General features: G+C 41.1%; 2 protein-coding genes across 2 annotated transcripts; both read right to left on the bottom strand.

Moving 5' to 3' along the window:
* Positions 1-2,520: 2,520 nt before the first annotated feature.
* Positions 2,521-4,366, bottom strand: LOC143138226 (tryptase-like; the record flags this gene model as incomplete). The annotated part of the gene is made up of 4 exons (XM_076298725.1): positions 2,521-2,745; positions 2,889-3,063; positions 3,544-3,819; positions 4,296-4,366. Coding segments are annotated over 4 exons (747 nt in total), but the record flags the coding sequence as incomplete, so codon positions are not given.
* Positions 4,367-12,284: 7,918 nt separating this feature from the next.
* Positions 12,285-24,680, bottom strand: LOC143137706 (trypsin I-P1-like). The gene is made up of 6 exons (XM_076297999.1): positions 23,427-24,680; positions 21,924-21,944; positions 21,361-21,520; positions 20,282-20,553; positions 13,203-13,354; positions 12,285-13,065 (listed from the first exon to the last, which is right to left on the bottom strand). Exons 1-6 carry the CDS (start codon positions 23,479-23,481, stop codon positions 12,805-12,807), a joined length of 921 nt encoding a protein of 306 aa, XP_076154114.1. The 5' UTR covers positions 23,482-24,680; the 3' UTR covers positions 12,285-12,804.
* Positions 24,681-24,910: the final 230 nt, after the last annotated feature.

Consider the following 24,910-nt stretch of genomic DNA (forward strand, 5'->3'; position numbering starts at 1 on the left):
TTATGTGGCCAGAAAAGTTGTGGATTCAATTCCCGACTTCCACCGTTGTGCCCTTGAGCAAGGCACTTAACCCCGATTTTATCACTTTGGATAAAAGCATCTGCTAAATGAATGAATGTAAATAGATACTGTAGAAAGATAGATAGATAGATAGATAGATACTTTATTGATCCCTAAGGGGAAAGTCAAGAATGTAACATCTAAGACTGGTATGGTCTGACAATAGGATTTTTGTCTGGCACTGACCCACACCCTACACAAACGGCAATCCACACTATTCTCATTTGTAGTTCCCCATTGGTTGAATGACCTGCAACCAGAGCAGGGGTAACCCTCTCTATCATCAAGAAGCTCTTGAAGAACCAACTCTTCTGAGAGTACCTCCACTCCTAACATTTAACAACCCAACACACCTAACATGCAGTTACCATGCACTTTTCCCCCCACCATTTACTTTCTTCTATGTCCTTCTTCTACCACATCTCCTTCAACCATACTTTCACTCGTACTTAAACTTATGCACTCTCATCATCTGGTAGTCAGTCCCTCCAGGATTCCGCGAGGATTTTTTGTGATTGTTGCGATCTAAAATGCTTGATTTCGTGACAACTTTTCTAAAAAATTGCGATGGAAGTTGCGGTGTTTTTAGCTGTTTGTTGTGAAGAAATTGCGAGAGGTAGTGAAAATTGCAAAAATAGTTGCGATTTTTTTTTTTTAAATCATTTTTTAATTGAGGGTAATTGAGGTTAGTACGACCAAAATTGCACTGATCTTGATGCTTATTAAAAAGGATAAGTAAAGGTAAATAGTAAGGGTTACAGAAAATCAAAGTAGGCCTACTTTATTTGAGTAAATTAAATAATAACATTTCTAAGTGGATTGGAACACTTGCATCTCACTGTGTTCGGCTATGACTGGAATTAACTTTGCATAGTGCATTACGATATGTGGATGGAATTCGGGATGTTTTCTATGTCATTAGTTAAAATAAATGTTAAAAAATAACTTGTATGAAATCATTCTTGGATCATAGAAGAGGTAAATGTTTTACAATGTTATTAATTTCTATGATTTTGCTAGCACTACACAAACTGAGCCCACAAGCTAGCAAACATGACACGAGCTTAAAGGACATCTCCAGGTGTAAACGTTTGCCAATGGGTTGCATATTATAGCCTACTCAAATGTCAGTAAACCAAGTAGGCCTTAATTAACTTACTTTCATAGCCTAGGCAGGTTAGCAACACCAGGTTGATAGATGCAAGTAAAGCAGATCATTAACGTTAGCCTTCTATTTATTGTCATCAAAACTGCAGAGGAGTGAACAAGTCTCTGGTGTCTGCAGAAGTGAGTGTGGCATCTGACTCATATTCTGCGCGAGGGACTGTTGTGGTAGGTGAAATTTCACGGGGAAACCATGATTGGCCAAATTTGCGAAAAAGTTGCAGTGTTTGGACAAAATTGCGAGGTCGCCCAGAATTCACGAGGATTTGCTGAATTTGCGTTAATTGTTGCGATCGCAACATCGCGAAATCCTGGAGGGACTGGGTAGTAGTATTTATTGTTACCGAAGGTCTCCTTGTTATTCATCATTTTGTAAGTGCCTTTGGATAAATGCATTTGCTATATGAATAAATGTATATGTAAATTAATAAATGTCAATAAAGACTGAGTCTGAAGTACACGAGTTGTCTGACACACAACGTATCAGGATACTAAAAACATTACGGCGGGGATGCTGAAAAGTCCTGAGTTGATCTGGGGAAAATGGCCTTTGTAATATAATTGACGCATGTGAGTCACATTGGATGAAAGCGTCTTACATTTAAAGGAATGAATGTAAATGTTAATTAAACTGATATTGCAATCAAAAGACAACACGGTTTTTATTGTGACAATTCTGGCAATTCTGAGTCTCTCCTCATTTTTCTGAATAAGACAGACAGAAAGACACACAAACACACAATCATCTACAGTAGGTAAGCATATAGGTTGACCTATGCAGGTGAACTTGTACAGGCAGCCCAAGCAGGTCAACAGGTAACTCAAGCAGGTGAACTTATTCATACCAACTTACACAGGTAACTTTTAGTAAACTGGTGACCATATACAGGTAACTCAAGCAGGTGAACTACAGGTGACACGACAGGTGAAGCTTCGATGATAGCGCTGTACCTGTGATGATCGCAATCCTGATAGGGGCTGAAGGTGTGATTATAGTGTGATGCTATAGTGTGAGCATTGATGTAATGTTGATAGCAGAGAAACTAACTGCAGTGGTGATGATAGAGGTGAAGCTGCGATGATAACCATGAAGCTGTGATGCTAGCGGTGAAGCTAATGCTAGTGGGGAAGCTGTGATGCTAGCGGTGAAGCTGATGCTAGTGGAGAAGCTGATGCTAGCGGTGAAGCTAATGCTAGTGGGGAAGCTGTGATGCTAGCGGTGTGGGGTCAGTAGAAGAGTCAGACAGAGATGAGGAGGTAGAGCGAGAGGGTAAGGAGGCCTGTGAGGAGGGTAAGGAGGCCTGTGAGGAGGCTAGGGGCCCCTCCAGCACTGCCGGCCCCACCGGTGACATAGCCTGGACGGTCTGTGGTGATTGTGGAGTTGATCCAGCTTTCAAACTGGGAGACACGTGCGTACACTCCAGGGAACTCTGCCTCGGCGCAGCCAATGCCGAAACTCACGATCCCTGCCTGGACCCACACAGAGTCCTGTTTAACCACCATCGGACCGCCGGAGTCTCCCTTCACACACACACACACACACAAGAAAAGGTTTTTGAATACTTAGGGATAGACTGTGAAAGATGAATATAGAAATGTGTGTGTAGTCACGTGTGTCTCTGTGTGTGTGTGTGTGTGTGCATGTGCAATGTGTGTTTGTTTACCTGGCAGGAGTCCTTGCCTCCCTGTCCTAGTAATCCAGCACACATCATGTTGTTAGTGATAGCAACATGAGGGTGATAAGCCGTACGGCAGTCTGACTCTGCCACCACTGGAATTTGCACCTCCTGCAGCGTCCCTGGATAGGGCAAAAAGCCTGGAAACACACACACACACACACACACATTCATTCATTAAGTGCATTTGGACACAACAGTTCTTGGAACACAGTTCTACTAACTACTAACTGGAGAGGCTACCCCTAGAACTACACAGTTCCTAGAGCTTTTTTTCTGTTTGCACAGTATAGTCACAGTAGGAATTCTGAGATGACACACATTAGTATCCCAAAGATTACATGAACATTAAGTAATGAAACGGACAGCATTACTATTTAGTTACTAGCTACTGACGTTTATTGACAACCTAGGAGCTCATGGTATCAAACAGCATTTTAAATTTAAATTAAAGCATTGTTAATAAAATGTCTTCTCATGTGTGGGCATTTGTTGCATGACAGCCTGTTGCAGCCTTCTCATTCCGTTTTTATTTTAAGCAAATTAAAACAGAAGCTGAATTATTTTACTGAGATTTTTAAAAATGAAAAGACCCTATCCCAAAATAGGAGCTCAAATAGTGTGTGTGTGTGTGTGTGTGTGCTAACCGCCTGATGCGGTGGTTCCCCATCCGGTGATCCATGTTTTGGTGCCAGAGTCGAAGGTGCTGTCGGCTGCTGCCAGGCAGACGGGGCGGATGTAGTTGGTAAAGGTGACGGAGGTGGCAAGACGGAGGAGGGCGATGTCATTACCTATGCTGGCGTCAATGTAACTGGGATGTTTGATTATACTTAAGACGGTCCTGGAAACCATGTTAGGGTTAACTCTGCCTTCCTGATACTGTCGACCCAGGTAGACGACCAGGCCAGTGGTGCTCGTGCTGCAGAGGAAGAGGAAAAGGCATCTGGACTGAGCACAAGAAAAAAAAACAGATTTCAGACCTAGAAAGTGGACATGGTAGCAAGGAAGCTAAATCTCGTAGGTGCTATCATCTGTCGTCAGCAATCATCCAATCCAATCAGCGAAGAACGATGAGAACGATGACGTTGAGGTCGTGCGCTACTTTGAGCATGACGTACGTCACAACCAAATCTTAGCGATTGGTTATGGCAGATCCACAGTGGCTCTGGGCAAATCCAATAGTTTTTAACTTCAACAGAGTACTCACCTTCAAGGAAGTTAACGCTTGACAATGGAAAGTGGCCAGACTCTCTATACAAATTAAATGTTCATACGAGAGTCTGGTAGGACCAGGCTATGTTCTCTCTGTGACTTACTGTGAAAAGTATTTCTTCAATTGTGGCACAATCACGTCACAAAGAAAGGGAGGACGAACCACTGTTCTTTGAAGCTCACCTGGAGAAGCAATGTGCAGCCGTCATCACCCAGTCCTTGGTGATGAGGGACCCCCCACAGAAGTGGGTGCCACGGTGTAGGCTGGCCATCCATGGCCACGCGCCTGCTTTCGCGTCCTGCCCACCCACTATACGGTCATTGAGGGGTGCTTGTCCACAAACTGAGAGAGAGAGAGAGAGATGGTCAGTAACTTTTTACTGATGCAATGCAATTGGCCACGCGCCCACTTCAGCGTCATGTCCACCCACTACACAGTTGTTTAGGGGCCCACAAACTAAAGGAGAAAGGGGGGGGGGAGAAGATAAAGAGAGAGGGAGAGAGAGAGCGAGAGATGGTCAGTACATTTTTACTACTGATTCAATGCAATTTCAACCAACAATAAGGAGTGTAGCAATGTCACAAGTCCCCACATTCAAAAAAGTATTAGCATGGAGGGAGAGAGAGAGAGAGAGGTGTGGCACTATGTGAGAAAAGAACCACTGATGTTCTAAGAAAGTGAAGTTGCATAAATCAACATGGAGGAAATATTACACTGTGAACCATCCAGATTAAAGAGCCGGTGCACTTCTAATAAGGGTCTATCAGATAGACAGGAACTGACATGGCCAACTTACCGTTTAATTGCGCTGACACATCTGAAAAAGAGAGACAGAGCAGCAATCAGAGACTCACACACTTCAGACTTGTGTGTGTGTGTGTGTGTGTGTGTGTGTGTGTGTGTGTGTGTGTGTGTGTGTGTATCAAGTATCATGTACTTTTCTGATCTATTTATGAAAGACTCTTACTCTACCAATCTTTGATCTCTGCCATTGAGAATCTTCGATACAAAGGGCAGCTCATTGTTTTAGTGTTGAGCCTAAATCAGGGCTATTCAGTTACGAATTTGTTTAGGCCCAATTTTCAGACCAAGATGTTTAGCTGGGCCAGACATTTTCAGCAGCCAGTAGGCAGCTGGTAATGACACATTTTAAACCAACACAAATGAACGTATAAAGAAACATGTGTGTTTATTGTCTCCCTTTTAAATGTGGTCACTCACATCTGATACAGGCACATCAAAAGGTGCATAAAAACAACAATAAAAGACCTAAATTAATAATGGAATCTGTATAGTATTTCTTTCCACTTTTAAAAAAACACTGGCCTACCTACATATCTGACCTAAACACTTGTGATGTGCAGGTTCAATATGTAGGTAGTTGAGATGTGCCTAGTTGAGTTCCTTTTCAAAAAGGTAAAAAAAAAAAAAAAAAGAATACTGCTACCACCTCTGTTACCTTTTTAGACATAGTTTGTCTACTTACATTTCTATATCACACATAGACAAGGGTTACACTTTACTGTACTTGAAGGTACAGTATCTAAGAGTGACATGATACTGTCTTGAACATGTCAAATACATCATAAACAAACAAGTCAAACATTTATGACATAACGCTTCTGTCACTCACTTCTGTCAAGTGTCAATCCGTTTTTGTCATGACAAGTTAGGGTTAGTGTTAGGGTTATGACAGTGTCATGTCACTCTTATGTAGATACCTTCAAGTAAAGTGTTACCAGAACAAGTCATAAACAGCTCCCTAAATCCCATAAACACTCCCTAAATCTCACAGGCATTAAACAGTACAAATGCTTTATGGTAGTACTCATAAACTTTATTCACTTCACAGACACACATCCTATTTTTTACATGACTTGCACCATAGCTTGTTACCATAAAGTTACCTGGACATCAAGATAATTTGAACGCCCAAACTTTTATGGTAGCATAATCGTGCAAGAGATGCTAGTTCACAGAGAACATGAGCGATTTCCGGTGGCCTTGACGTTCTTGCCACTGCCCTGTGTGGACGCACATTCAATATTTTTTACAGTGGGGCAACTGGCCATACAGCCAGTATCCACAAAAAATACAGATGAAAAAATAAAAGTGACAATACATTATATTGCTTAAAGAATATCAAATTATTAGCAAAGTACTTTTTCAATGTTTTCCTGCATGACGGTAAACTTTTGGCTTCCTGGTTACTTATTACAAGACTTAATCTGAAAAGTAGGCTACTAGAGTGACTTTGAGACTTTTGAGTATTAGGGCCACACTAATAGCTCAGTTGGTTAGGGCCATTTTTTTGTTCCATGACGAGATTAAACTCGACATGTCGACATTAAACTCAACATTTAGAGAATAAAGTTGAAATGTTATGTCGACTTTAATCTCGATGTGTCGACTTTAAAGTCGACATGCCGTCATTAAACTCGAAATACAGTTTAAACATAGCCTACAGTTTAAGCTATGTAGCCTACACTAACACACAATATGTGACAAACATGAATAAGCCTACTTCAAATAGCCTAGGTGTTATTTCAGATAGATTGCTGCTACGTCTTGTCTGTTAACAACTCATTGCCGTCATCGTGAAGCGCATAGCGGGTATGGAAATACCATGCACAATGCCATTTATATAGCTAGAATAATACATGTTTCCAATAATATAATGTTTCTATAGTACAAAATGTTACTTCGCTCTCTTTTTACATGGGTAAGGCCACCGCACATCCAAATAACTGCCCTTCATGACTCACAGGCCGTCACTCTCCATAGGTTACCATGGCAAAACTCATTTTTCTAAAACTGCTTTTCCATGTCTCACTTGGTAGGCAATAAACACAGATATGTGTGCATTTACTATGGGGTTGCCTGGTCGGGAGGACAGCTTCATTCTTCCCTCCATAGACATTCAGCAATAGGCTGTTTTGCATCCATTAGCCTACAAACAAACATGTAATGTGAAAGTCTGTGTCACACAAGGAAACCAGAAACACGAAGAGGAAGGTGCAATAGCTCAAGGCTTCTTTAATTTCCAAAACAAAAGGCCACAATGGGCAAACAAAGGATTGACACGGTGATGAAAACCGAGACTAGACTGGAACTCAAACAGTGTCTTCCTTAGCACAGATAATATCACACAAAGACAACTGAGAGGAGAAGGACTTAAATACCAACATAACGAGCAAACTAGAAACAGGTGAGTGCTACTAAAACTCAGGTGAGGCTGAACGGACTAGGCCTGCATTTGGAGCTGGAGCTGGAACCCGGACTGGAGTAGATCCAGGGACTGGAGCCGGAACAGAGGAACGAGGTGCGGCTGCTGTGACAGTCTGGGATTGGGGAGAGCACTTAATATGCCTAGTCTAGGCTACTGAATAAGCATGAAGTCGAACCTTTAGATGAAAAACACTCTTTAATAATACAATAAATAAATAAACCGCTAATGAAGTTTACTTTTGACCATCACATTTATCACCTGATAACGCAGTGATAAAAGGACGTAACAGGAAAGAATTTGGCTGCGCAACGGAGGTTAATATGTTCTATGTTTTGTCCAAATTATGTCTATCGTTGTTGCACTCGAAGAAAACTGGAATGTTTCATTCGTCCTCCTTTTCAATCGTCCCGTTTGTACCCTACTTTGGAGCGATCGTTCTCTCTCCAAACTTTATTCTCAAAATGTTGAGTTTAATGTCGACACGTCGAGATTAAAGTCGACATGATATTTCAACGTTATTCTCTAAATTTCGAGTTTAATGTCGACATAAGTCGACATAACATTTCAACTTTATTCTCTAAATGTCGAGTTTAATGTTGACATGGTGACTTTAAAGTCGACATATCGAGTTAAATCTCGTCATGGCAAAAATATTTTTTTCCTTCATGTGTGGCCCTAATACTCCGTCGTAGACATGACATCACCAGTTTCAGCAGGGCCTGAAAAAAATCTGTTTCTTTCTTTCATCAGGAACTGATCATCCCTAAAATGGTCAATTATTCAACCCTCTCCTACTCCAAAACAGACAAACATTCTAGTATACGGTTTACAGTAACAACATCTTTCCAGGATATGAAGACAGAAATACTGACCAGTCTCATACCAAAAAACACACACAACCAGGTACTAACAAAACAAGACAAGACTAGAGGATGACATAGCAAACAGCAGACATAAGACAAACATCTCACACACACACACACACTTGAGTTGCAGTACTTATCTTGAGCATTGAGATACAAGACCACAGCCACACACACACACACACACACACACCCACACACAGACACACACTTGAGTTGCAGGACTTACCTTGAGCATTGAGATACAAGACCACAGCCACACACACAGCTCTCCACACACTCATTCTGTCGCTCTCTGTCTGGGATCTCTGTGACAGTATGTGTGAGTGTGTGTGTGATATCCGTTGCCTGCTCCTAATCATGGGTTATCACTGGTTATACAACAGTTAGGTTTGGTAGAGGTATTTATTAATTTCTGATTGGGCGAGGCATTCCATGAGTTATCAGGAGTGGCAATATATCAAGATATCCCCATACTACATTTGCAGCTAGTAGTCTCTTTTTGCATTGAACTGTCCGACATGAATTTTCCATGCATTCAAAGCCAGACGTCACATTTGAGTGAGAAAATGGAGTAAATAGAGTGTAGGGTCAATGTTCAATTTTAATATGATATGTAGCACAAGCACATACAAGGTCCTATCTTACACCTGGCACATCGCGGCACCAGGCCAGCCTTCGCTAGTTTGTGGCCAGAGCAACCATTATGATCACAAATTGCTATTTTGACGCCACTGAAAAAGCCACTGACCAAGAAAACCTGATCTAAAATGAAATGTGCACTATTCCATTAAAGTCATGTCCATTAAATCCATTAAAGTCATGTCAACTCCATCCAGATTGAAAAGTGTATGGGGGTCCATCAAACAGACAGGCAGTGACTTAGGCATCTTACCATCTAACTGCGCTGACACAACTGAAAGAGAAATTCAGAGCATTAAACAATGGTGTCAGGGATGTTCACATTGACAGAGTTAAAGGAGAATTCCGGTGTGATATTGACCTAAAGTGTGTTGAAACATGATACCGAGTGTGAACGTATGTCTCATAGCCCATCTCGGCTTGTCCCCTGCACTCCAAAATCTGGCGCTAGTTAGCCGATGCTACCAACAGCTTTTTCAATTGTGGTGCTTCGGCATCGGGCTAGCCATGCAAATAAATCACTGTTTTACACCATTTACGAGGCTCAATGTATCTCCACACTTCATTGGTAGACTACCGAAGGCCCTGACATTTAAAACGAGACATTGAGAACTTTTAAAAAGCACTGGTAGTTTACTTACAAGACGATTTATACAGACAGTATCTTCCCGAAGTTTAGCGTTTGCAGCCATCTTGAATTTAGTCACGATAAGTCGAGTGACGAGTAAGAATGAACAGGTATGATAAGGGATCAGATTCCAAAAATAATTCCGTGGAAATGCATGGATTCCAGTTGCTGCTACTGGAAGAAACTGGAATCCATGCATTTCCACAGAATTATTTTTGAAATCTGATCCCTTATCATACCTGTTCATTCTTACTCGTTGCTCTACTTATCGTGACTAAATTCAAGATGGCTGCAAACGCTAAACTTCGTGAAGATACTGTCTGTATAAATCGTCTTGTAAGTAAACTACCAGTGCTTTTTAAAAGTTCTCAATGTCTCGTTTTAAATGTCAGGGCCTTCGGTAGTCTACCAATGAAGTGTGGAGATACATTGAGCCTCGTAAATGGTGTAAAACAGTGATTTATTTGCATGGCTAGCCCGATGCCGAAGCACCACAATTGAAAAAGCTGTTGGTAGCATCGGCTAACTAGCGCCAGATTTTGGAGTGCAGGGGACAAGCCGAGATGGGCTATGAGACATACGTTCACACTCGGTATCATGTTTCAACACACTTTAGGTCAATATCACACCGGAATTCTCCTTTAATCTGGATAGGCAGACAGGTAACATTACTAAAGTGAAGCAGCCTAAAGGCAGGTTTCAGGCAAACTGGCTAAAAACATTCAAGATGACGACCTGGTCTGGATAATGGGGGTCAAATGATGGATGGCTTGTTTTAGGCATAGGGCATGGCCCCTACTCTTTCTGACAGTGGACATAAATTGGGCAAATATTTAACAGTATTTTTTTTTTTAAGTGGGGTACAAACCCCATACCCCTACATGTGCCTGCAAAGCACAGCCTTGTCTACGAGCTAATGACATCCACTCAGTGGCAAGTTGCTGGAGTTGCCACTGCCTCTTGTAGCTAATGTGACTGTAGGGTAAGGGTACATTCAAGACTCGTTTCTTCTGATTTCTCATCAAATTATTTTTTTTATTTCTTTTTATTACTTCTGCTCTTTTTTCTAGCGATAGTTTTGGTATCTTCATAAAGCACCTAAACTGTGTACACCAACAGGGTTTTCTGTGAATATCTTGAGAACCATAGGGCCTAGGATGACCAATTCTTTGTGTATGTTTGCCTCCAGGGGCCATGTTAACCCATTCCATATGCACACATGTGCATAAAAAGATACACGCGCACACACAGTAGACATGTACACATGCATGCACATGCACACACGCAGGCGCACACACACAAGCACATGCACGCACACACACACACACACACAAGCACACACGCACATATGCACACAATTCAAGAATTTCTCAGAATTATGAACAGGTAAGATGGGGGTGGGGTTGTATAAAATGTATTTTACATGTGAAATCTATGAACTAATCATGTTTTGGTACTTGTTGTCTAGCAGATACCAGTGAGAATTGAGTGTGCATAATGCAATTCAGTGAGACAGTTAAAATCATATATGCCTTTCACCTTTTGTTTTAGCCAGCAGCCAGACCAGCAGATACCCTGACTGAATTACTGAAGCTAAGCAGGCTTAGTTAGTACTTGGATAAGAGACCTCCTTGGAAGAGTAGGTTCCTGCTGGAAGTGGTGTTGGTGGCTGACCAGTAGGTGGCACTCTTCCAAAGTGGCCAAAAGCCACGAAACAAATATCATCCCAATGCCCTATTGCAGTGACAGGGACACTGTACTGCAGGAGAGGTTTTCCTTTGCATGAATGTTAAATTGAGGTCCTGACTCACCATGGTTGTTAAAGATCCCATGGCACTTATCGCAAAGAGTAGGTTCCCTTATTTGCTGGCTGAATTCCCAACCTGGTTCATTCAATTTGGCCTTGTAATCATCCTCCCAGTGTGTATTTGGTTCATTCACTCCTTCTCTCTCCACCTGAAACTTTTGTGTGGTGAACATTCTGGCACATAATGGCTGTTGTGCATCACTCAACACATTGGTGGTGCTTAGTGAGATTCCACCTCTCCTGTGAAGCACTTTGAGTGTCAAGAAAACCCCTTTTTACTCCTGTTATATATATATATATATATATCTAAGGAAAATCTCACAAAGAAATAAATATTTTAACTAAAACACGTTGCTCACAATTATTGGCACCCCTGAAAAAAAGAGGAGAATGCACAAGTGTGGACCTAGGAATCTGGATGATCTGTGGAGATTTTGTAAAGACAAACCGTCTTAAATCACTTGCTTTGTATTCTCCAACTTTATGGGGTGTCATAGGAGAAGCTGTTTTTTGGCAAAGGGAGGTTTAAGAAGGTATTACAAGCAGGGGTGCAAATAATTAGGTTATTGGTAAAGTAGTTGAATAGCACACTACACATGCACACACACATACATGCACACACAACACACACAAACACATAAACACACACAGACACACACCCTCACACACATGCACCCACACATACAAACACACCTACATACACAAACACACAAAACTAACTTACATGCAGGCACACACACTCAATAAACACACACAGAAATGATATTATATATATATATATATATATATAATTTCTGTGTGTGTTTATTGAGTGTGTGTGCCTGCATGTAAGTATATATATATATATATACAGTATATATTTCACATACACAAAAACAACCACACACTCTGCACACACTCAATTACAAACACAAAAAAAGGAACAAGTATGAAACACAATGTAGGAACACAATTTGACAAACACGATTTATTTTTGTGGAAAAAATGTGCTGTACTGGGCGGCGGTCATATTTTGTACCGCTCTGCAGTACATCTAGTTTTATTTCAAATCATGTAGCTCTATTTTTATAATAAATATATATATTTTCTAAAATCATGTCTCTGCCCTGCATGTGTCGAACCTGTGTTGCCAATTAGGTTTGTGTGAATTGGTGACCCAATGTTTCCTAGTGGTAACAAATATCCTAGGTGGCGTAGTCAGCTACTAAAGTTATCCCTCCAATCTGCCACACTAGCAATGAAGCTGTGATGGTAGCGGTGAACCCGTAACGATCGCAGTCCTGATAGGGCTGAAGCTGTGATGATACCGGTGAACCCGTAACGATTGCAGTCCTGATAGGGCTGAAGCTGTGATGGTAGTGTGATGCTAGCATTGATGTAGTGATGATAGCAGAGAAACTGCTAACTGCAGTGGTGATGATAAGAGGTGAAGCTGCAATGATAACCATGAAGCTAATGCTAGCGGTGAAGCTAATGCTAGTGGGGAAGATGTGATGCTAGCGGTGTGGGGTCAGTAGAAGAGTCAGGCAGAGATGAGGAGGTAGAGCGAGAGGGTAAGGAGGCCTGTGAGGAGGCTTGGGGCCCCTCCAGCACTGCCGGCTCCACCGGTGACATAGCCTGGACGGTCTGTGGTGATTGTGGAGTTGATCCAGCTTTCAAACTGGGAGACACGTGTGTACACTCCAGGGAACTTTGCCTCGGCGCAGCCAATGCCGAAACTCACGATCCCTGCCTGGACCCACACAGAGTCCTGCTTAACAACCATCGGACCGCCGGAGTCTCCCTTTACAGACACACACACACACACAGACACAAGAAAAGGTTTTTGAATACTTAGGGATAGACTGTGAAGATGAATATAGAAATGTGTGTGTAGTCACATGTGTCTGTGTGTGTGTATGAGAATGTGTGTCTGTTTACCTGGCAGGAGTCCTTGCCTCCCTGTCCTAGTAATCCAGCACACATCATGTTGTTAGTGATAACAAAACGAGAGTAGTAAGCCATACTGCAGTCTGACTCTGCCACCACTGGAATTTGTACCTCCTGCAGCGTCCCTGGATAGGGCAGAGGGGCTGGAAACACACAGATACAGACACACACACACATACACACACACACACTCATACTGTACATTAGGTGCATTTGGACACAACAGTTCTAGGAGCACATGTAACACTTGTTTAAATGTGCAACTGATTGTCAATATCAACTCTGGGCTAAGGTTTTTTTCAGGAGGGTGTAAAACACAACCACACACTGTTAAAGTAAGTTTAGAATTGAAATTAAATGAAAATTACCAAAGCTCAGAAGATAAACATTTATAATGTCCAATAAGGATATCATAAATCAGAAACCTTTCTGTTTCAGTTCAGTTTCAATCAGTAGTGTAAGTTCAGTGTTTGAATTCCTATTTACTTTCTATTTGTTTCTAGTTTCATGCCTATTTAAAGAAAACTATTTATTTACCTTTTAATTTCCTAATTTGTAGAAACCTAACTTAATCTTGAATGTACTGTAAGCTAAATTCTCTAATAAAGTTCTAAGTTCAAGTATCTGAAATTACCGGTATTTAAACCCCAGTTCAAAACCTCAAATCAATTCACAATTAAACCCACACAGAAAATGTGTAGCAGTTCAACAAAAAAATACATCAATAACCTTGGAATGCAAGCTCTTCTCAAGTTCACACATTTACAAGCCAATCTTTTTTTCAAGTATTCAACAAATTCTCAGTTCATTAGGTTCGGTTTTCTATCACAGTCTTTAAACAGTCTTTTCTTTCTTATCCAAGTACTTAAAAAGTATTACTCATCATAGAAACAGAAAAACTGGAAAAAGGAGAAAGTTAGTTAACGTTACGCTTCCAATCAGGCTAATCCTCATGTGTGTAATAGAATCCATCTTGACTCGCTACATGTGTTGTCTATGTCAAACGAAGCATTCAGTTCAAAGCAAATAATTTTTGTGTCGTTCAAAAATCAAACTGAGAGGGAAAATATTGAAGAAAGTCTTTTTCTGATAGCTGACATACTGATAACTGACAAAGTTAAAAATAAATATTTCAAAACAGGTATGGTGCTAGTCAGTAACAAATCAGGCTATATTCTGGAGCTAGCACTCAAAAAGAAAAGAAAAAAAACATAAAGGGCTGCAGCTTGAAACAGCAAGTTTCTGTTCACACAAACAGTATTTGAAAGTGGAATACTTTGAGTTTTGGCCTTAAACTGACTTTAACCAAGTAGTTTGGTCGACATGGTTGTATTAGGTTTCTTTTCTATATTGTCTTCTCTGGACTAACACATTCTTTAAGTTGATTTCCGTTTTCCTCTCACTACATCCTGTATAGGGAGCTCTAACATTATATTTCATCATTAAAGGAGATTTGTGTGTGATTTTGACCTAAAGTGTGTTGAAACATGATACCGAGTGTGAACGTATGTCTCATAGCTCACCTCGGCTTGTCCCCTGCACTCAGATATCTGGCGTTAGTTAGCCAATGCTTCCAACAGTGCCTCGGGCATCGGCCTAGCCATGCAAATAAATCACTGTTTTACACCATTTACGAGGCTCAAAGTAGCTCCATACTGATTTATATCAGTCTAGGAGATCATGTATCTGAAAAACATGACTTGCCTTTTGGTGTAGCCCAGGGGAGCTGCCTTGGTCCCCTGCTATTTTCCCTATATATGCTTCCGTTGGGAAACGTCATAAGTCAGCATAATGTAAACTTCCACAGCTACGCAGATGATACCCAATTGTATATTTCTGTGGAGCCAACAAACCCAGATGGCCTTTGCTCCCTCACTGCATGCCTAACCTCCATTAATCAGTGGATGAGCAAAACATTTTTGAAACTAAATGATGACAAAACAGAGGTACTTTTGGTTGGACCAAAACTAAAGCGAGATATTGTTCTTAGTAATCTGGGGAACTTGGCGCACCAGGTCAAACCAAAAGTAACAAGCCTGGGTGTCATCTTAGATGCAGAGTTAAGTTTTAAGCCCCATATCAGTAAAGTTACTCAGACAGCCTATTTCCACTTGAGAAACATTGCCAAAGTGCGGCCCTTTTTAACTCAACAAGATGCAGAAAAACTAATTCACGCCTTTATCACTAGCAGGTTAGACTACTGCAATGCACTTTTCACTGGTCTTCCCAAAAAACATCTGAAGAAATTGGCCCTCATACAGAACTCTGCGGCTAGACTTTTAACTAAGACCAAGAAGAGAGAACACATCACCCCTGTGTTGGCTGAACTGCACTGGCTCCCTATTTCCTATAGAATTGATTTTAAGGTTATGTTAATTACTTACAAAGCTCTGAATGGCATAGCACCTTCATATATCTCTGAGCTTTTAATATCTTATCAACCACAAAGGAAACTTAGATCATCCAATTCTAATCTTTTAATCGTACCCAAAGTGCTCCACAAACAAAGTGGAGAAGCTGCTTTTATCCATTATGCCCCCAAACTATGGAACACCCTGCCTCTGTACATCAAGCAGGCGAGTTCAGTAAATATTTTTAAAAAAGATCTGAAAACATACCTGTACAGGAAAGCTTTTAGTTAACTCATCTTATCCTGTAGACTACTTTTTCAGATTATTCTACATCTGCTGCTATTGGAGGGCGCAGCCAGCCAGAAGCAGATGGGCTCCCCCTCATGGGCGGACTGGCCATCTGGCATACCGGGCATTTTCCCGGTGGGCCGACGCACCTTTTGGGCCGATAGAATAGGCTATATAATTTAATCATTTTGGCCAAGGATCGGCCCAAAGGAAGGACAACCAGCGGCCCATTGGTTACATTTCCACATTGACACTCGACTAATCCTATAACAGCTCACGTCAGGCCCACCCCTCGCATTTTGGCTCAGAGCCAGAATTTTGTGAGCGCATCAAAAGTTAATTGAAGTTGCCTACACGAAATTGCGGCGGGTGCGTAGTGACAATAGTGCAAAAGTAAACACCAATGTAGAAGCTTCAAAAATACAATATTGCAAGTAGGCTAGCATATGTCAGCAACATGTTGAAGTTCGTTGAGTTTGAACGAGGATGTAAGCAAGCATAGGCTACAGAGCAAGGGACAGTGAGCAGGTGGTGGAGCCTAGTTGAGGCTACATGATAAGAACTCAGTGGTGGAGCAGGTAGGCTATGTGTGACATGCCATGCTGACGATGATGATTATGATGACTTATTAATTGCGATAAGGTAGCCTAATGATAACGTAAGGCCGTGCTGTGATTATAATAATAAATAGCGCAACTTAAATGTTCTAAATGAATGATTTGCAAACCCGGACAGCAAAAGAGTGTCAAATCGATGTTAACTGTTGGTCAGATTGATCAGTTTCCGTCAGACGCCCAAAATTCAACATCGATGGCATGAGTGGTGGTTGGTCTCTCAAAGTAGAGCGTCGAAAGGGTTCTATCTTGGAAGGGTTATCATGGTAAAGATGGGCTAAAAGACTGTAGACTGACGGAAATGTAGGCTACAAAACATCAAGTCATATTCATGCACAAGCCAACTAATATACAGTAACCTATACGACAGGCTACTGGAAGACATTAAAGATAATTAGTTAATGTAGCTATAATGTTCCAAAATGTACCAGCAATGTAGTATAGCCTACAGGAATAAAATATTTCCAGCAACAGCCCTGTTTATTTTGTGTTGTTTCAGTTGTCCTACAGTGATAACTGGTATAAATTACATTAATGTCTAAGACAATCTGGGTAATTTAACTCTTTACACATAGGCTTCAGTAATGTTTGGTGCTGCTGTCAATTGTAGCCTATTGAATAATTTGAAATGATACTTTGAATTCAAGAAGAAACTCTTCTTTGATAATTGCTTGTTAGCCTACTTGAATATGGAGATCATGTGCTCCATTGCTACCTCTGATCAGTCAGAGTGATAGCCAATGAGGCCTACATCACTTTCAGTGCTCCATGACAGTTGAACATATATGCATAGTTAAGGAGGGTAATGCAAAGATTTTGTATTTAATTAGGTGTGCCCGACCGATTTGAGGGCCGCTTGGGCCAAATATGCCAGGGCCGATTTTTGGTCCCAGTCCGCCCCTGCTCCCCCTATTAAGTCAGGTTCTGCTCAAGGTTTCTTCCTGGAATATGGGAGTTTTTCCTTGCCACAGTTGCCATATGGCGTGCTTGTGGGGGGTAAAGGGTTAAGGCTGCCAGTCTTATGACATGTTATTTTCTATATTTTTGATATGTTGCTGAGTGGATCATAAACGGCCCCAGCAATGAAGAAAAGTGATTGATAATGACTGACTGACTATTATTGTGTTACATGCTTCACAGCACTTTGAGCTGCATTCTGTGTATGAAAGGTGCTATACCAATAAAGCTTATTATTATTATTATTATTATTATTATTATTATTATTATTATTATTATACTTCATTGGTAGACTTCCGAGGGCCTTGACATTTAAAACGAGACATTAAGAACTTTGAAAAATGGAAATACATGGATTCAGTTGCTTCCAGTAGCAGCAACTGGAAACCATGCATTTCCACGGAACTATTTTTGGAATCTGATCCCTCATCATACCTGTTCGTTCGTACTCGTCGCTCGACTTATCGTGACTAAATTCAAGATGGCGTCGAACGGTAAAATTCCTTAAGGTACTGTCTGTATAAATCGTCTTGTAAATAAACTACCAGTGCTTTTTCAAAGTTCTCCATGTCTCGTTTTAAATGTCAAGGCCCTCGGAAGTCTACCAATGAAGTATGGAGCTACTTTGAGCCTCGTAAATGGTGTAAAACAGTGATTTATTTGCATGGCTAGGCCGATGCCCGAGGCACCGCAACGAAACACTATTGGTAGCATTGGCTAACTAGCGCCAGATTACTGAGTGCAGGGGACAAGCCGAGGTGAGCTATGAGACATACGTTCACACTCGGTATCATGTTTCAACACACTTTAGGTCAATATCACACCGGAATTCTCCTTTAAAGCTAGGCCTATACTAATTTTAAAGCTATATAGTTCCTTTTTATTCACTTGTTTGAATAATTTGCATGACCTATTTTCTGGTTGTATTATTTCTCTCTTGGTTTCAATAAAATCTAAATGAATAAACTAAACAATGTTTTGATGTTTATTATTATCTATCATATTTTGGGCTCTTATTGGTTGGTTTGTAAACCTTGGTTACACACAGTTCTACTAACTACTAACTGGAGAGGCTACCCCTTGAACTACACAGTTAGGGCTTTTTTTTCTATTTGCATTCGCACACATTAGAAACTCTGAGATGACACACATTATCCCAATGATTACATGAACATAAAGGAATTAAATGGACAGCATTGCTATTTAGTCACTAGCTACTGAAGTTTATTGATAACCTAGGAGCTCATGTTATCAGACAGCATTTTAAATGTAAATTAAAGCATTGTTAATAAAATTTCTTCTCATGTGTGGGCATTGTGTTGCATGGCAGTAGTCAGTCTCTGCAGCCTTCTCATTCCGTTTTTATGTTAAGCAAATTAAAACAGAAGCTGAATTATTTTACTGAGATTTTTAAAAAATGGTTCTTCAGCTGCCTTGGCATGTACATCAGTCATGGTTCCTATGCAGAGGGAAAAGACCCTACCCCAAAATAGGAGCTCAAATAGTAACTGCAAAAGGTTCCTACAGTGCGAAAGGGCCTATACACATGTACAGTCAGGGTTCTAAATTAACACCCGCCAACCCGCCAAATGCGGGTTAAAATTCATTTTGGCGGGTGTTAATAAAAACTTACTAGCCAGTTTGGCCGGTGATGCATGAGGCATTACATGCATGATACATATGGCTCTGTTTTCGGTCATATATCCCCCGGCAGTACTTCCTACATTTCCCATGACCACTGTGCTGTAATGCTACGTCGGCTGCACGCAGTTTGCAGTGAAACCAGCGCGAGAGACCATGGAAACGAACGGAGCGTCTACCAGAAAACACAAGGAATTAGAAGAACGAACGGAGCCAGAGCAGGGAGCATAGACTGAAAGAGGAGGGAGTTAGCCAGTAAAGTAAAGTAAAAAGTACCTAACACATGTACATAACACAAATGCATAATGCATTACGAAACATTAACACAATTAACGCATTGTGTTTACCTATTTCCTTTGTGGGGGACTGATGTCATGTAACGGAGGCCGCAAAACCTAAAGCAGCAAGATGATCGTTTATTTTATTGTCTATGGAGTTAGCTGAAGATGGAACGTAAGGAGCTTGTAGGCGAAAACTTTCCGTTTTAAAAAGGTAGCCTGATCAGTTTTCACCAACACCACACCCATCACGCACTGTGCGTAGGGCACCAAGAGACAGAGGAGGGACCAACATTTAGCCAATAAATAGTAGCTGTACTGCAAACTGTTTTTCACTCTTGTTAGAAAAAGTATACAATGTCAACATGCACCAACAGCATGTTACATAAAGATGATACTTTTCGGGTCCTCTCTATAAAGATCCAACTTGAACATAGGCCCTATACTAGCTGGCTTGTCATTGTTGATGATAATTGATATCTCCTTTTTATTAAGTTAAGATTAAACTAAATGCGGCAGTGGTTGGTACAGACTGATGGGGGCAAGAATAGGAATGAAGCAGGGGATGAGGATATCGACAGAGAAATAGATCCCAAACATGAAATGAAGTGAAGTGCGCTTTCTGTGTAATTTTTGTGGAATGTATTCATGCCAACAATGTTAATACAATGACCAAATGCATTCAGTGACACTCTCATAAAGTGACAATCTCATAAACTCATAATTCTCTTATTTTCACCGGAAAAAAATTGGCTAATAGAAATTCTGATTGGCTAGTAACTTTAGAAAGTTACCAGCCACATTGGCTGGTGATCAAAAAAGTTAATTTAGAACCCTGTGTACAGTTACACAAAAAATACTATTACACTTACAATGTTGTCACACATGATACCATGTGTGGAGCCTGAACTGACTGTATGTGTGTGTGTGTGTGAGCTCACAGCCAAATGCGGTGCCTCCCCATCCAGTGATCCATGCTTTGGTGCCAGAGTTGAAGAAGCTGTTGGCTGCTGCCAGGCAAACCGGGCGGATGTAGTTGGTAAAGGTGACGGAGGAGGAGAGACGGAGGAGGGCGATGTCATTATCTTTGCTGTCGTCATTGTAGCTGGGATGTTTGATTATACCTAGGACGGTCCTGGAAACCATGTTAGGGTTAACTCTGCCATCCTGAGACTGTCGGCCCAGGTAGACGACCAGGCCAGTGGTGCTCGTGCTGCAGAGGGAGAGGAAGAGGCATTTGGACTGAGCACAAGAAAAAAAACATGCTTCAGACCTAGAAAGTGGACATGGTAGCAAGGAAGCTAAATCTCGTAGGTGCTAGCACCTGTCGTCAGCACTTCCCCCTCTGTGTGTACTGTTCACAGCAGAACTCTGTAAGCAGGTTCTGCACATGCTCTGAACTGGGACACAATTTCGTTGTGATACACACTTCACACACAGATACACACTACCAGACTGATATGGTTTGTATCACGGTTACAATCCTCTCCTCATCACCTTCAACCATCAATTCTGGGCAGTCCCAAGGACCTATTTAGGACTTGTTCTCTCTAGCCTGGCTCTGCCCTCCTACGTACTTCCGCTCAATGTTCATTTTCCTTCAATTTTCATTTTCCCTCATCTGGTATATTCGTTATATTTGCGGGTATTCTTTGGCCACATTTTACCCATCCAATCAGCGAACAGAGAGTGTGGCTGAGAACGATGATGTTGAGGTTGTGCGCTACTTTGAGCATGACATACATCACAACCAAATCTTAGTGTTTGGTTATGGCAGATCCACAGTGGCTCTGGGCAGATGCAATAGTTTTTAACTTCAACAGAGTACTCATCTTCAAGGAAGTTAACGCTTGACAATGGAAAGTGGCCAGACTCTCTGTACAAATAAAATGTTCATACGAGAGTCTGGTAGGACCAGGCTATGTTCTCTCTGTGACTTACTGTGAAAAGTATGCCCTCAATTGTGGCCCAATCACATCACAAAGAACGGGAGGATGAACCACTGTTCTTTGAAGCTCACCTGGGGAAGCAATGTGCAGCCGTCATCACCCAGTCCTTGGTGATGAGGGACCCCCCACAGAAGTGGCTGCCACGGTGTAGGCTGGCCATCCATGGCCACGCGCCTGCTTTCGCGTCCTGCCCACCCACTATACGGTCATTGAGGGGTGCTTGTCCACAAACTGACAGAGAGAGAGAGATGGTCAGTAACTTTTTACTGATGCAATGCAATTGGCCACGCACTCACTTTAGTGCCATGTCCACCCACTACACAGTTGTTTAGGGGCCCACAAACTAAAGGAGAGGGGGGGGTAAAGAGAGAGGGAGAGAGAGTGAGAGATGGTCAGTAACTGTTTAAGTTAACCAACAATAAGGAGTGTAGCAATGTCACAAGTCCCCACACTCAAAAAACTATAAGCAAGGAGGGAGGGAGAGAGAGAGAGAGAGAGGTGGCACTATGTGAGAAAAGAACCACTGATGTTCTGATAGTCTGAGAAAGTGAAGTTGCATAAATGAACCTTCCAGATTAAAGAGCCTGTGGCGCTCCTAATAAGGGTCTATCAGTAAGTGACATGGCCAACTTACCATTTAATTGCGCTGACACATCTGAAAAAGTGAGACAGAGCATCACACAGCAATCAGACTCACACACTTCAGACTTGTATGTGTTTGTGTATGTGTGTGTGTGTGTGTGTGTGTGTGTGTATCAAGTATCATGTCCTCTTACCAGCCTTTGATCTCTGCCATTGTGAACCTTGGATTAGTGGTCAGCCCATTGTCTTAGTGTTGAGGCTATTCAGTGAGGGCTATTCAGTTTCAGCTATTAAAATGTGTTTAGGCCCAATTTTCAGACCAACACTTGTGATGTGCCTACAGTAGGTTCAATATGTAGGCAGGTGAAATGTGACTTTAGGTGAGTTACTTTTTTTCCCAAAAAGTGAAGAAAAAAAAAGAGAAAACTGCTACCACCTCCAATTCAGTTCAGTTACCGCTTTTCTTTTTATAACTGCACTTAACCCTTAAAGGTGTAGGTTTTTGAACATTCTAAGTTCCGCAACAATTGAAGGTTCTAAAATTCTATGTTGAATTCAATGAACCCAGATATTCTTTAGAACGTTCATTTCTCAACATTCCCGTCACACCGGTGTGACGCTACACCTTTAAGGGTTAAATATCTATATCACACCCAGGGAACAAGTCATAAACAAATCCAAACACTCCCTAGGTCTCTGAGACATTACAGTAAACAGCACAATGCTTTGTGGGAGTATTCATAAACTACATTCACCTCAAAGACACATATCCTGTTTCTACAGTACATGACTTGCACCGTAGTTTGTTATCATAAAGTTACCTGGACATCAAGTTAATTTAGACGCCCAAACTTTTATGGTAGCATAATCGTGCAAGACATGCTAGTTCACAGAGAACATGAGCGATTTCCGGTAGCTATGACGCTCTTGACACTCCCTGTGTGGGCCCAGTCAGGCGTTTTATGATGCTGAACTTTAAGCAGAGGGCACTGCCAGGAATGCATCAATAACAAGGAAAAAGCAAATATTTTTTACAGTGGGGCAAATGGCCATACAGCCAGTATCCACAAAAAATACAGGTGAAAAAATAAAAGTTACAATATACAGTACACATTATATTGCTTAAAGAATAGCAAATTATTAGCAAATTACTTTTTCAATGTTGTCCTGCATGACGGTAAACTATCGGCTTCCTGGTTACCTATTACAAGACTTTATCTGAAAAGTACGCTAGAGTGGCTTTGAACTTGCAAACATGACATCACCAGTTTCAGCAGGGCCTGAAAAAATTCTGTGTCTTTCTTTCATCAGGAACTAATCATCCCTAAAATGGTCAATTATTCAACCCTCTCCTACTCCTAAATAGACACACATTCTAGTATACGGTTTACAGTAACAACATCTTTCCAGCATATGAAAACAGAAATACTGACCAGTCTTGGACAAAAAACCCACACAAAAGATATAACAAAACAAGACAAGACTAGATGATGACATAGCAAACAGCAGACATAAGACACACAGCACACACACACACTTGAGTTGCAGTACTTACCTTGAGCATTGAGATACAAGACGACGGCCACACACACAGCTCTCCACACATTCATTCTGTCGCTCTCTGTCTGGGATCTGTGTGTGTGTGTGTGATTGTGTGTTTGATATCTGTTACCTGGCCTGCTGTGTATCTACTGTAGGGGCAGTAAATTCAAAGACCCAGGTCGTTACCGCCTGTAATCAAGCATCACCTGCCCCCGGCCCCACCCACTTAGTCACATGACCTACCAGTCAACATCTACTCATTAGTTTACCTCAGCTACTGTATATGTTATCACATGTATGTGCAATACTAGTTTTTCTTGATCACTTTAATACTTGTGTCAACTCTGACATCACATTTTCAAAACAATTAACACACAGACAGGTCTAAACAGAAGCTCTCTGGCCAAAATGACACTTTTTGCTTGCAAAAGACTCTAACACCCTCAAAACATTTAAAAGATGCAGCAAAAGCCAACTTTGCCTTCAAACAACACAATTTGTTGTCAAATCACTGTGTGCTTTCAATCAATCATTACACAATGGACAACAAAATGCAAAACACAGGTTATTTTGTGTCTTCATTTATGTCTGTGTCAATTCTTTCTCATTTTTCTGGAATCAGAAAAACTGTGAAAAGACAAAATGAATATAAAATGAATTGTATTCATTCCTCCAATGATGTAACTGTGATTGACTTGGCACCTACCATTAGCACCTAGACAAGACAAATTTCATCAAACTAACTTGTAATTTTTCATTGAAATAGACCTACAGTAAACACCTGGACCAAAAAGATGAAACAGTACTGTCTCTAACTGTGCCTCAGATCCACATTTAACAACACAGAACAGAAGCTGTATCTATGGATAATGAATGATTGCTGATTTTGCATAATCATATGTATGTTCATAATTTTGCAAGCAATATCTATTAGCTGTGAATAAATGTTTTCCATTTGTTCAACACAGGTCATCCAATGGAGTTTGGATTCTTTGTATGAGAACTGTGTTAAATGATTTGAAAAAGGATGTACAAAATGTGATAAAGCAATGAGAATGTGTTAACACATTTGGAGGAGATGACTTCTGCTGTGCTAAGAAGGTGAAGTTTAATATCAAGTGGATCCCAGTTTCATTGAGTACATCAAAGCAATCAAGAAAAACTGTAATGCAGTACTAATCATGGGTTATCACTGGCTATACAACAGTTAGATTTGGTCGAGTTATTTTTTATGACCGCCGCTAGTGAAGCGGTCATATAGGGATTGTCAATGTTTTTTTTTTTTCCCCGTCATCTACTTCCTGAATTTTTGGTCAACGATACCCGGGGAATCGAAACACCGGGGCACATGAAATTTGGTGGGTATGTAGCCCCACTAGACTTTTACGGAAAAATTTAGTTTGGTCCCCGGGGGCCACAGACCCCTAGGCCAATTTGATTATTGGTGTATTTGTAGAAAACCATAAATGCGGTTACCAAGCAAATTGATAGCAGCGC

The sequence above is a fragment of the Alosa pseudoharengus genome, unplaced genomic scaffold (assembly GCF_046254945.1).
Source record: "Alosa pseudoharengus isolate Yale_2024_CS ecotype anadromous, Long Island Sound unplaced genomic scaffold, YU_APseudo_1.1 YU_APseudo_1.1_scf_21, whole genome shotgun sequence".
Taxonomy (NCBI): Eukaryota; Metazoa; Chordata; class Actinopteri; order Clupeiformes; family Clupeidae; genus Alosa; species Alosa pseudoharengus.